Raw genomic sequence first — 13,446 nt, 5'->3', positions numbered from 1 at the left:
CAATTTTTGAAAGTTGAATTCTCCCATACAGATGCCGCTTGTACTAACAATTTTTGTTTTATACACATTGATGCTTCCTTGTCCCCTGTAAAAAAGGGCTATTGTCTTTCCAGTGGGTTAAAACTAATATTGATACAAAATATTCTTCTCTTTTCCCATTTGAAGTTCTTCAACTTCAACTCTATTTGCCTTGTAGAATACTGCCATTTCTGCTTCTCTTTCTTTATTTTCAATCTGTTTAAGTAATCTAAATTTATTAATATCTCCTAGTAACCATACTATAAAATTTTCTAGACTTTGACATTTCCTGGGATTACTGATATATGTGGACGTATTCAATCCATTTTATTTTAAGTTCGCTATTTATCATCATTTCTTTTTTATTTCCTTTAGTGTTTTTTATTGGTTCATTTCTTTTTGATTACCTCATAGTAATTAATAAATTATATTCTTTTTACCCATTGTTTACTTGCAGTAATCTGGAGTCTTCATTAAAAAGTCTCTTGAACATGATGTCTCACCTTTTGTAGGAATTATTAATAGCATTAAACATTATGAATAATAATCAGTTATTTAAATTTATCTATAAATTTTAATTTCTTTTTTGCATTTATTTAATTCTATCTCATCACATATTTTAGATTTCTTTTTCACTTTTTGGAGAAGACTAGTAAGAATCTTTTAAAGATAGGATTGGTAAAGAGTAAAATTTGAATCTTTACATGTATGAAAATGCTTTTCATTTTGCCCTCAAGCTAAAATATAAAATTTCAGGAATGAAAAAATTGTCTTCTTTCATCTGCCCTGCTTGACACTCAATGCATTCTTTGCACTTTAAGAAGCTGGCCTTTTTCACTGCAGGGAAATCCTTCTTGTATTTTATGATTACAGTTCCCTCTTTTGTCACTGTCCTTTCTTTCTAATCTCTGTTAGATACATTCAAACGTCTACATCAATTATCCATGTTTCTTAACTTTCCTTTCATGTTTTCCATGCCTTTATGACTCTGCTCTATACTGTGGGGTATACATTTGACTTTATCTTCTTGATCACAGAATGATATGCAGTCTTATCCATTTAATCTTCAAATTGAATTTCTCTATTCTGATAATCATAAATTTCCAAGAAACCAATTTTTGTCTTCGATTTACACTTTCCTTTGGCTTGCTTCCATACTTTCCCTCCTTATTACATTTCTTAGAATTATGAATACAGTATACATAAAGAAAAATGAAAACCTTTATGTAAATTTTACCAGTCCAGCAAAACTGAACAGTGCCAACATGCCAGAAGCTCACAGATACTCTAATCACAACTCCATTCCTCCCTACTCAGGGAAACAGTATTTTGATCTTTATGATAATCATTTCCATGTCTTTCCTTAGTTTTTTGTTTGTTTGTATTTTTTTAATTAATAGACTTTATTTTTAGAGCAGTTTTGGGTTTGCAGAAAATACAGAGAGTTCCCATATATCCCTTCAGACATACGCCCGCACAGTTCCCCTAGGTTCATATCTTGCCTTACTATAGTACAATGGTTATAACTGATGAGCCAATATCAACATACTACCATTAACTGAAGTTTATATTAGGCTTTACTTTTTGTGTTGTATATTCTATGGGTTTTAATATATGCATATTGACATGTTCCACCATTACAGTATCATGGAGAACTGTTTCACTGCCTCCAAAATCGCCTGTGCTCTGCCTATTCATCTCTCACTCCCCTCAGCCCCTGGCAACCACGGATAGTTTCATTGTCTCCATAGTTTTGCCATTTCCAGAATGCCATATAATTGGGATCATACATTACATACCCTTTTCGGATTGGCTTCTTTCATTTAGCAATGTGCATTTAAGGTTCCTCATGTCTTTTCATAGATTGATAGCTCATTTCTTTTTATCGTTGAATAATATTCCATTATATGAATACACTACAGTTTGTTTATCCATTCACCCACCAAAGAACATTTGGTTGCTTCCAAATTTTGGCAACTATAATTAAGTCGCTATACATATCTATATGAAGATTTTTGTGTAAACATAAGTTTTCAACTCATTTGGACAAAAACCTAGGCATACGCTTGCTAGGTTACATGATAAGACTATGTTTAGTTTTGTAAGAAACTGCTAAACTGTCTTCCAAGCTGGCTATACCATTTTCCATTCCTACTGGCAATGAATGGGAGTTTCTGTTGCTCCACATTCTCTCTAACATTTGGTGTTGCCAGTGTTTTGGATTTTAGCCATTTCAATAGGTGTGTAGTAGTATCTCATTATTGTTTACATTTGCAATTCCTTGATGACATATAATAATGACTATATTTTTATATGCATATTTGCCTCTTTGGTGAGGTATATGTTCAGATCATTTGTCCATTTTTTAATTGGGTTGTTTGTTTTCTTACGGAGTTTTAAGTTCTTTGGGCTGGGCATGGTGGCTCAAGTTTGTTATCCCAGGACTCTTAGAGGCCAAGGTGGGCAGATTGCTTGAGCCCAGGAGTTTGAGGTTGCAGTGAGCTATGATCATACCACTGCATTCCAGCCTGGGCAACAAGGTGAGACCCTGCCTTAAAAAAAAAAAAAAAAAAAAAGTTCTTTCTATATTTTGGATACCAGGCCTTTATCAGATATGTGATTTGCAAAGATTTCTCTCAATCTGTGGCTTGTCTTTTTACTCTCTTATTTTCTTTAGTTTATATCCACCTAAATACTCAGCCTTAATCAATATTTTTTTCTCAACATTAGATAAATGGAAATAAGCCATATGTATAACTTTCTATCTTGCTTCTTTCATTCAACATTACATTTGTGAAATTCACCAATGCTCTTATATATAGCTATACTTCGGTCATTTTCATGCTGTATAGTATTCCATGTTTGAATTTAACCCAGATTATCCATTTTACTACCAACAGACATTTAAGTCATTTCTAATTTTGAAAAAGTCAACAATGCTGGAATGATATCCTTGCATGTTTATTATGGCATTTTAGGGCAAATTTCTCAAGAGAATATAGTTAGTAATAGAAATGTTGATTCATGAGGATCTTCAATTTTACAAGACAATGCCACACTTTTTCAAAGTGTTTTACTAATTTAAACTCATTCCCTTAGTAGTGTATGAGAGTTCCTGTTGCTCTATACCTTTATCAATATTAGTATTGTTAATTCTTGCATAATGTTACCTCATTTGGTTATAATTTGCATTTCACTGATATTATAATAAGGCTAAAAACCTTTCACCTGTTTTCTCACACAGGTGAATTCCTTTTGTGAAGTACTTAAGTCTTTAGCCAATATCAACCTATTATTACAAACTTGAGTCCATAGTTCACATTAGGGTTTACTTTTTGTGTTAAATATTCTATGGGTTTTAACACATTTGGGATGTGTGTCTTTATTGTAATGATTTGTAGAAATTCTTTATATAATTTCTATCAGTTGTTGGCTGGTTATACCTTACAAATATCATTTTTCACTATGTGGCTTATTTTTCCACTAACTCTTGTAAAGTTTATTCTTACGGTTTTAATGTAGTTTAATGTTTAAAGTAGGAATCTTTTCCTTTATGGATAGTGCTTTTTGTACCTTAGTTAAGAACTCTTTTCATATACTGAATCATTAAAATATTCTTTTATATTATTTATGGTTTTGGCTTTCACATTTTCATATTTATCCAACTGAAACTCAATTTTTGATGTATATTTTCCTGCATCGTGATAGCCAATTGTCCCACTACTATTCACCAAAAAGTCTGTCATCTACCCACTGACCTTCCATGCCACCTCATTCATATATACATATCTCAATATATCAAGAATCCATATATATATATGAGACTGTTTGGAGGCCCATTATCTATCCAATGACAATATCAGATTGTCTTAAATTAATATGATTTAAATTGTCTTGATATCTAGTGGAGGAAACCCAAATACCTTGTTCTCAGTCTTGAGTCTCTTACTTGCTCTTGGCTTTTGTACTGGCTTAAAAATGTTGTAATTAGGTCAGAAGGTACCCATCCTGTCAATAATAAAACTATTGAAATTTTGATTAACACTAAATTAAATCTATAGATCAATTTTGAGAAAACATGTCTTTACAATATCTCTTCCAATCAATGAACATTGTATATCTCTTGATTTTCATTAGGTCTTCTTTAATTCATTTTAGTCTCTCAATAACATTTTAGAATTTTCTCCACAGAGGTCTTTAATATCTTTTGTTAGATGTATTTCTAACTACTTTTTGTTTATGCTATTGTATAAATTTTATCTTTAAAAATTTTTAATTTTTCAAATTTTATCCTCAGTTTATAAAAATGTAACTAATTTCATATAATAAATTTGTAACCACCAAACTTGCTAAACTCATCTATTAACTGTAATAATTTTAATGTAATTTCCTTTGGATTTTCAATGTACAAAATCACATCCTCTGCAAAAATTACTAACAAGTGACCTCAGGGAAAAGGCAGCTTGAATATTTAGCCTATCTATCTATCCAATTTCATTTGGATTTTGCCAACTAATTCCTTACTATCCTTAAGAATACTTTGAGACTTAAAAGAATATCTTATATGTGACATATAAAATGCAGCACTTTTAGTTGCTTTTACCTGAATGGTTGGTATGAATAAGCTAGCCTTTTGTATTTCTAAAATCAGAAATGATCATTACTTTGTAAATTTTTCTCCCAGCTCGTATATTATTTGTATTTGCTAAAGAACAGTTATTCTGTTTGTTTATTGTTGTCTACTATTTGATATATTAATAGTTTTCCTCAAACATTTTATGACTCTAAGATGTTTGTTCATATTTTGGAATGAAGGACTAGGTTGATTAGTTGGATAACTGGGATAGGTTTCCTCCTCTGCAGTTCTAGGTCTATTTCCGCCCAAAAAATGACTACAGGCTCTTTGTAAGTAGGTGGGACAGATCAATAACTTTCTCCAAAAAGCAGTACTAGAGACCTTCACTGATCAAGCTATTGTGCCTTTAAGTAAGTGGTAAGGTTCAGGTTATCCAAGGGAATTGGACAGGTACCTGGCTGGCCAAGGCTTTAAGAAAGTAGACATCTAAATAATTTCCCTCATGATTTCTCAAAGGTCCATTCCTGTTCACTGTATTTGTTGACTCTGAATTTCAAGTGTTCCTAGATTCCATTTGGAAGAATGTCTCATGCTTTGACCATAGTTAATATAATATTTTATTTTCTTTGGTTCAGTCATTATTTTGATTCCATCTGTTTTCTAAGTTCAAAGAATGGTTTCAAAATTTCTAGTCTATAGATAACAATTTATAGAGCTTCTCTTTTTAGTTTGTTTCTTCCCCCCCCCCCATTTTATTTCAATGAGAATATAGTTAGGCAATCTGGAAGATACATATGTTAAGTACATCCTTTTGATCAAAAAAAAGTTACAAGTGTGGGTGTGAATGCGTGTGTGTATGTGTGTGTGTGTATAAAGCCACTATCAGCACACACTCTTGTCTACCTATTATATACAAAGAAAAATTTTCAATATTTAATATATATAAAACATAAGTTTTATTGGTTGCATAGGATTATATTGCTCCATAATATGAATCATAAAAAAATACTTTCAGTATAATCGTATAATTTGTTGATCATGTCATTAATAATCATATTAGGAGATCTTTTAATATTGAACTATTTCTGAAATGAACTGTCCTTTTTACCAGGCATATTAACCTTTTAATATATTGCCAAATTTAATTTCTAAGTAGGCTGGATTATGTAAGATCTTTATCATGTCTTGAAATCAGCATTGAGAATATTGCACATATTGATGTATGAAATATATCCTTCAAAATGTTTCAATTTATACTAATAATTTAATGAGAAAAAGTAAAGAGTAATTTTAAATAGCTACATATAAAGCTAGAAAAATATTTCTGATAAACAACATAACCATTCAGATATAGTGTTTGCTTTTGAGATTTGTTTTGATGTTTGGGTTATTCTTACTTTGTTTTGCTTGCTGGGTAATACTAACACAATAAATAGTGATACCAATTGGATATCAGACTGAGATGGGGGGTGGGGGAGGGGATGGGGGTATGCCTACACAATGAGTGCATTGCACACCGTTTGGGGAATGGTAACACTTGAAGGTGCTGACTCGGGAAGGGGGGGTGGGGGGGAGGGACATATACCTACATGATGGGTGCAACACGCACTACCTGGGGAACGGACACGCCTGGAGCTCTGACTTGGGGGGAAAGGCGGTACATGGGCAACGTATGTAACCTGCAATTCTGTATCCCCCATAACAATAAGATGAAATAAAAAAAAAAATAAAATAAAAAAAATAATAAAAGGCAATTCAACTAAAAAATAAAAAAAATGTAAATTTGCTTAAAATATATTAATTTCATTGCCTTAGACATAGAAAGAAGTTGTTAAACTAATGTTTGATTATCGCCACATAACTGACAGAGAAGCAGCTGTGGAATTTTTTGTTTCTATCATACTTCTGATTTAATTCCAGTTCCAGCACATGATCACAGAAAATATTTTTTAATGTTGTTTTCCTTACTCCAACAATATGAAGTACAATGAAACTCCTAGGCTGAAAATATTTTTCAATGTAATTGCTATTGCCACATTGTCCTAGGTAGAAAGATTGATAAAATTATTAAAGAAAAAATGATCCCACTGAAAAAAATCTGATCTTTACCATGAATATAACTTACCAAGAAAGCAAATAATAAAATCACTCAATGAATAAAAAAAAAAAAAAAAGAAATACAATTAGCATCTGTGGTATCAACCACTCTCTTTTCGTGGATAAAATGGCTCAGTGAGTAAATCTGTGTGTAATGCTGAGTTGTTTTTTAATAACTCTGTTGAGATATAATTTCTATACCATACAACTCATCCATTTAAAGTATATAATTCAATAGTTTTTAGTGTATATTCACATGTATGTGCAACCATTATCATAGTCTATCTTAGAAAATGTTCTTCACTTCAAAAAGAAACCTTGCACCCTTTAGTGCTCCATAGGTGCACACAGAGGAAAGACCAAGTAAGGACACAGTTAAAAGGCATCCTTCTGTAAGTCAGGAAGAGAGTCCTCACCAGAAACCAACCATGCAGGCACCCTAATACCTGACTGCTAGTCTCTAGAACTGTGAGAAAATAAATTTGTGTTGTTTAAGGCACCCAGTCTATGATATCTTATTATAGCAACCCAAATTGACTAAGACAACAGATTATTACAATAGTGTTACCGGACATGATAAGTCATTTCAAAATAATTAAAGATAGAGTCCAATCTCATACCTTAAGCTAAAATAAATTTTTTATGGTTGTGATTTATATGTAAATAAAGGGACATAGAAATACTAAAATCAAATACAGATAATTACATATGCTTTGGAATAGAGAAGACATAAATCATAAAGTAAAAAATCAATAAAATTAACTATACAAACATTTTAAAACTTTTACAAAGCTGCAGAAAAGAAAAGCAAAGGTAAGAGACATAAAACTAAGAAAAAAGATTTACAACATATATATCAGACTAGAAGTTAACATTCGGATTAAAGACTGACATCCATGTTTTATTAATAGGGAATAAAATATAAAAACCTATCAAAATATAAAATAAAGGCAATGTAAATGAACAGGAAATTCAAAGATAAACAAATACTCAAAATGTGAAAAGATTTTCATTATTAGTATTAATGAAAAAAGAGCATATTGAAATAAGATAATTTCTGACAGATTAGGAATGATTTTCTGTTTTTAAACATAACCTTCTGTGGAGTAAAGGCAATAGGGAAATACGCATTCTAATAGATGTTACTCAGAGTTCTAAATCATTCACTATTTTTGTAGAACAAATTAGCAATATCTAGAGCCGAAGAAATGTAGATACATTAACTCACTAATTTCATTTCTAAGAATTTGTCCTAAGTATAACTAATTGTACAAAGATATATGAATAAAAATATTCACTGCAATGTTTTTAACAGCTAGAAAAACAAAATGAAAACCCTTTTTTTAAAATTCCTAAATATCAAGTAGATCAGTTAAAAAATAATGGCACATTCCTACTATAGAATATTACATATATTAAAATTAAAACAAATTCATTAGACATTAAATGAAAAACACAGCATGTTCCTATTTGAAATACATATTATATATTGTATATTCTGTATTTATATACTGAAAAAGGGACCTTTAAATTTATATATAAGAAAGCTAAGAATAACCATGCCAGGGATTATGGCTAAAATTTGTTATTAATCATCAAAATTTCTAAATTATAATAAAGACTTTTTATAATAAAGTAAAACACTGAATAGTGTACAGATAATCAGCTCTAAGGCATAACTTCTCTTGAGCTTCTTACATACCGAGTGGGTACGGAGTGCTGCGATGGTTTTTGAAAGTGCCATTTCCCATAGTTCATCAATGTAGGCTCTATTTACTAAGCCCTGGGTTGTATGTAAAATATGATCTTCAACCACAAAAAAGCTAAGATTGAGGAAAAAAGAAAGCACAGCTGTCAGAAATTACAGTTTGATTACTATCTCCAGGGTTTGACAAACATTAAGAGCTGCCATCAAATTCAAAGTTAATAGTCATTTTTTTCTTTTGAGAAAGCTGTTTAGTATCATAAATGAAATCAGACTTCTTGGACTAAGAATTATATCTATGATCATGATATCTCCTTAGCCACTTTTACAGAGATTGGAGTTAAATTTCTATTAAATGGTAACCATGTTATCCAGCTAAAAGGGGAAAAATGTATAAAGGTAATGGATGCTAATCTCACTATATTAAAAAACACCAGGCAACAAATTTTCAAAAAACTAATGGATTTGAAGGATACAATGAGTGCTGAAATACAGATATAAGAACCCAACCCACAAAATATCAAACTAATTCTTATGTGGACTCTCATCAAAGTGTTGAAAGGTATCTTATAAAGGTTAAAAAAAAAAATAAAAGCAAACATATTTTTGAACATTCTTGTTGTGGCTTTTTATTACTATGCATTTAAAATATATAGTCAGCTATCTTGCTTAAATGTTCATATTAATGAAAACAATATTTTATTAGGGAATTTTTATGATAGATTTTAATCCCAACTATTAATTACATTGAAACAATCTAAATCAGGGGAAGAAAAAAAAAAGAAAAACTTGATGGAAGAATCCAATTTATTTCCTTTTCTTTTAACAGCAAAAGTCATTGTTTTGCAATTAGTACAAGCTGCCTGTATTTGGGGTGTTTATTTGGGAACTGCAATTCCATACCACTATATACACTCTAGATGAGGGTGGCAAACTATAGCCCATGGGTTAAATCTGGCCCACTGCCTGTTTTTATTAAGACTGTTTTACTGGAACACAGCCATGCTCACTTATTTACGTATTGTCTCTAGCTGCTTTCACACAACAATAACAGAGCTAAATAGTTGTGACAGAGACCGTATGGCCTGCTAAGCCTAAAATACTTTACTAGCTGGCCCTTTTAGAAAAAAATTGCAAACTTTCGTTGATTATTTCATTCCATCTTACCAAGAACAGAGAAACAAAACATCATGTATAATAAGATTACAACTCAATGTTTTTTTCCCTTTATTCCCAAAAAGTACCCTCTACCAATATAATGTTAAAACAAATAGGATGTTTCTTTTAAATCAATAGAAAATCAAAATTAAATCCTATCTTAAGGATTTAGAAAAAGAAAACAAAAAGAATTTCCCAAGAAAAACCTGATTTATTTTTTCAAGTCTCATAATTCTATGTATTGAAAGTGTATACATTTAAATAAATATATATACCTACCCTACAATTTGATTAAAATACTTCCTGTAGCCATCTAAAGTTTCATGCTACAACAAAGCAAAGAAGAAAAAGTTATTGTTTCTGTTTTGTTACATTAAGATAAAGTTAAAATCAGTTTTACTTAATCCCTTAGACTCTGTTCCCTAGACTTGCAGTCCCCAGCCACCGGACCATGGACCGGTACCTGTCCGTGGATACCTGTCCATGGCCTGTTAGGAACCAGGCCATACAGCAGGAGGTGAGCAGTGGGCAAGCGAGCAAAGCTTCATCTGTATTTACAGCCCCTCCCCACTGCTCACATGGCCACATAAGCTCTGCCTCCGATTAGATCAGTGGGAGCATTAGATTCTGATAGGAGCAGGAACCCTACTGTCAATTGTGCATGTGAGGGATCTAGGTTGCACATTCCTTATGAGAATCTAATGCCTGATGAACTGAGGTGGAGCTGAGGTGGTAATGCTAGTGCTGGGGAGCAGCTACAAATACAGATTACCATTAGCAGAGAGGTATGACTGCATAATAAATGTAATGCACTTGAATCATTCCAAACTCATCACCCCCCCACACCCTACTGCTCCAGTCCATGCAAAAATTGTCTTCCATGAAACCGGTCCTCGGTGTCAAAAAGGTTGGGAACTGCTGCCTAGACTATAAGGTAAATACAATAGTACCTACCTAATAGGATTACAATGAAGACGAAATGATATAATACGTATCTAGTACTTAGAACAATGGCTGACACATAGCAATCCATAGATGTTTTCTTACTGCAAATCACATCCACCAAAAGTGGTCTCAGAATGACAGTAAACACACACACACTATTTCTCTCTCTCTCTCTCTCTGCCTCTCTCTCTCTCTCTGCCCCTCTCTCTCTTTCTCGCTAATCAAAAGATACCAAAGAAGGAACGTGAAAATGTGAGAAAAGTGAAGGTAAGGCGGTAGTCCTACCATATTTGATGGAGGCTGGAGTACCAAACGAGCCTGTTTTCGCCTCTGTTTTCGGTAGTAATTCTCAAATGTTTCCCGGGCACCCTGGAAAATAAACAAAAGGAAATGGGTTGACAAAATTAGACCAATAACTCTTGCATTTCAAAGGAAAATGGAAGGTCCCAGGTCTGGACTTGTGAGGAAATGTTCCTTAATGAACTCACAGAACACTCCAGAAGAAAAATGTCCAGAAAAAAAAAACCAGCCTTCAAATGAATCATGAGCAAAGGACCAATGGGAAGCATGAAAAAGGCAGGAACTATGAAAAGTAAATGAGTCTTTATAATCTAACACAGGATTAAACCCAAAAAAGAAGAAACAAAGTCCTGGAAATTCTTGGTGCACAGTTTCCACTTTTCATTTAGGGTTTCTGAGCTCTAAAGGAGAAGTGCTCTAGAGAATAAGATCTGGCTCATAAGCTCTGTACTAGGTTGAATAGTGTCCTCCCAAAATTCATGTCCTTCCCAGAACATCAGAGTATGAACTTATTTGGAAAGAGGGTCATTGTAGATGTAATTGGTTAAATTCAGATGTAGTCATACTAGCGTAGGGTGAGTCCTTAATACAATATGATTGATGTCCTTAAAGGCAAAAAGAAAAGACACAGAGATAGAGACTCACACGGAGAATATCATGTGGTAACAAACAGGGGCAGAGATTGGAGTGATGCAGCTGGAAGACAAGGAACATCAAGAATTGCTGGTCACCAGCAGCAGCTATAAAGACACAAGAAAGGATTCTACCCAGAGTCTCAGAGGAAGTATGGCCCTTCTGATGCCTTGATTTTGTCTCCCAAACCGGGATCGGATACATACCAGTTTTAAACCACCCAGTTTGTAGTGCTATGCTATAGCAGCTCTAGGAAACTAATATAAGCTCAAAGTTTTTAAAATATCATGCCCCTTCTATTACTAAATTCTACTCTTAATCCAAGGCTTTTTCTAAATAACCAAGAGTAGAAACGAAAAGACAACACAACACAGTAGTAAAAAGCACTGATTTTAGAACCAGATGATTACATTCAAATCATGACTCTGCCCCTTACTAGATGTATTAACTGCTATAAATAACTATATAAATTCCCTTCCACTAATTTAAGTTCTACTGTTTAACTACTTAACTTTCACTAATAGGTATGCTGTGGTTTTCTCATTTGTAGAAATGCCAATCTCATATGGCTGTAATAAGCATTTAGAAGAGTTATAAAGCTCCTAGAACAGAATCTGATAAATAATAAGCACTTATGCAAGTGCTTATTTAAAAAATAAATAAGAGGCTGGGCACAGTGGCTCATGCCTGTAATCCCAGCACTTTTGGAGGCTGAGGCAGGAGGATTGCTTGAGCCCAGGAGTTTGAGACCAGCCTGGGCAACATAGCAAGATCCTGTCTCTACAAATAAAAAAAAATTTAAAAATTAGCCAGGTGTGGTGGCATGTGCCTATAGTCCTAGCTACTCAAAAAGCTGAGGTGGGAAAATTGCTTGAGCCAGGAGTTTGAGGTTGCACTGAGCTATGATCAGGCCATTGCACTGCAGCCTGGGCAACAGAGCAAAACCTTATCTCTAAAAACAAAAAGAACAACAACAAAGAAAAAATAGACACACACACACATATAGAACACCAGGTGAAGAAACAGACATACAGAAGGAAGACAGCCACACACACAGGAGACAGAGATTCAAATTATACAGCTACAAACCAAGGATTATAGAGAAACCACCAGAAGCTAGAAGAGAGAGCAGGGCCCTGTCAGCACCTTGATTCTGGACTTCTGGCCTCCAGAACTGTAAGAGATAGTAAATTTCTATTGTTTTAAGCTAAAAACAAATAAATAAACAAATAAAAAGTAAATAAGATAAAATCAATGATTAAAGTGAAAGCCCCGGCCCTCTGAAAAACTATGAACTTCAAGCAATACCTTGTTCAGTTTCCTTTGCCATCCAGAAAATTTGAACAACGTTATTCATCATAATTTCTTTGTTAGATTCCAAAATTGACCCTAAATTGGGCAAGTTGACTTAAGGTACTAAATCATCTAAACACAGTAGTATAGCTCAGGAGTTAGCAAACATTTTCTGTAAAGGGCAGAATAATAAATATATTAGGCTTGGTGGGCAACTATTTAATTCTGTTGTGGTCGTGCAAAAGCATTCATAGACAAGACATAAATTAATGAGTGTGACTGTGTTCCTGTAAAATCTTATTTGTGGAAACTGAAATCAGAATTTCATATAATTCTCACCTGTCATGAAATATTCTACTTCTTTTGTTTTTAAAAATGTAATAAACCATTTTTAGTTCATAGGCCATACAAAAACAGGCAGCAGGCTAGATTTGGCCCATGGGTCATGGTTTGTTAAACCCCAGTGTAGCTTGAAAACAAAGGTTTTAAAATTCTAAAGTGATTATGACTGTACACACCTGAGTTTTTCTGCCTATAAAATGAAATCAAACATTTAGGACAGCTATTTCAAGGCTTTCATAGTTCATAAGTTAATGAGGAAGCAAATGAAATAAGAAGTGGAAACTGCTAGTTTGTTAAAGTTATTCCCAACTTGTCAGCATTTCAGAGCATAGTGGTATTATTAAATGTTAACTGCATTCTGTACACACTGAAGGGTTTT

At 33.1% G+C, this 13,446-nt stretch overlaps 1 protein-coding gene across 7 annotated transcripts in view; it reads right to left on the bottom strand.

The window, feature by feature from the left end:
* Window positions 1–13,446, bottom strand: part of EXOC6B (exocyst complex component 6B) — a 563,953-nt gene that overhangs the window by 249,013 nt on the left and 301,494 nt on the right. For all 7 annotated transcript variants that reach the window (XR_011236208.1, XM_069494964.1, XM_069494962.1 and 4 more), the window contains 3 exons: window positions 10,785–10,868; window positions 9,834–9,880; window positions 8,394–8,514 (listed from right to left, as the gene is read on the bottom strand). Coding sequence is in view for 6 of the 7 variants with exons in the window: in XM_069494964.1 (XP_069351065.1) it covers window positions 8,394–8,514; window positions 9,834–9,880; window positions 10,785–10,868 (252 nt within the window). In the remaining variant the exon portion in view is untranslated. The remainder of the gene's footprint in view (window positions 1–8,393; window positions 8,515–9,833; window positions 9,881–10,784; window positions 10,869–13,446) is intronic.

The sequence above is a fragment of the Eulemur rufifrons genome, chromosome 19, assembly GCF_041146395.1.
Source record: "Eulemur rufifrons isolate Redbay chromosome 19, OSU_ERuf_1, whole genome shotgun sequence".
Taxonomy (NCBI): domain Eukaryota; kingdom Metazoa; phylum Chordata; class Mammalia; order Primates; family Lemuridae; genus Eulemur; species Eulemur rufifrons.
This window is presented reverse-complemented; position numbering and strand designations above follow the sequence as displayed.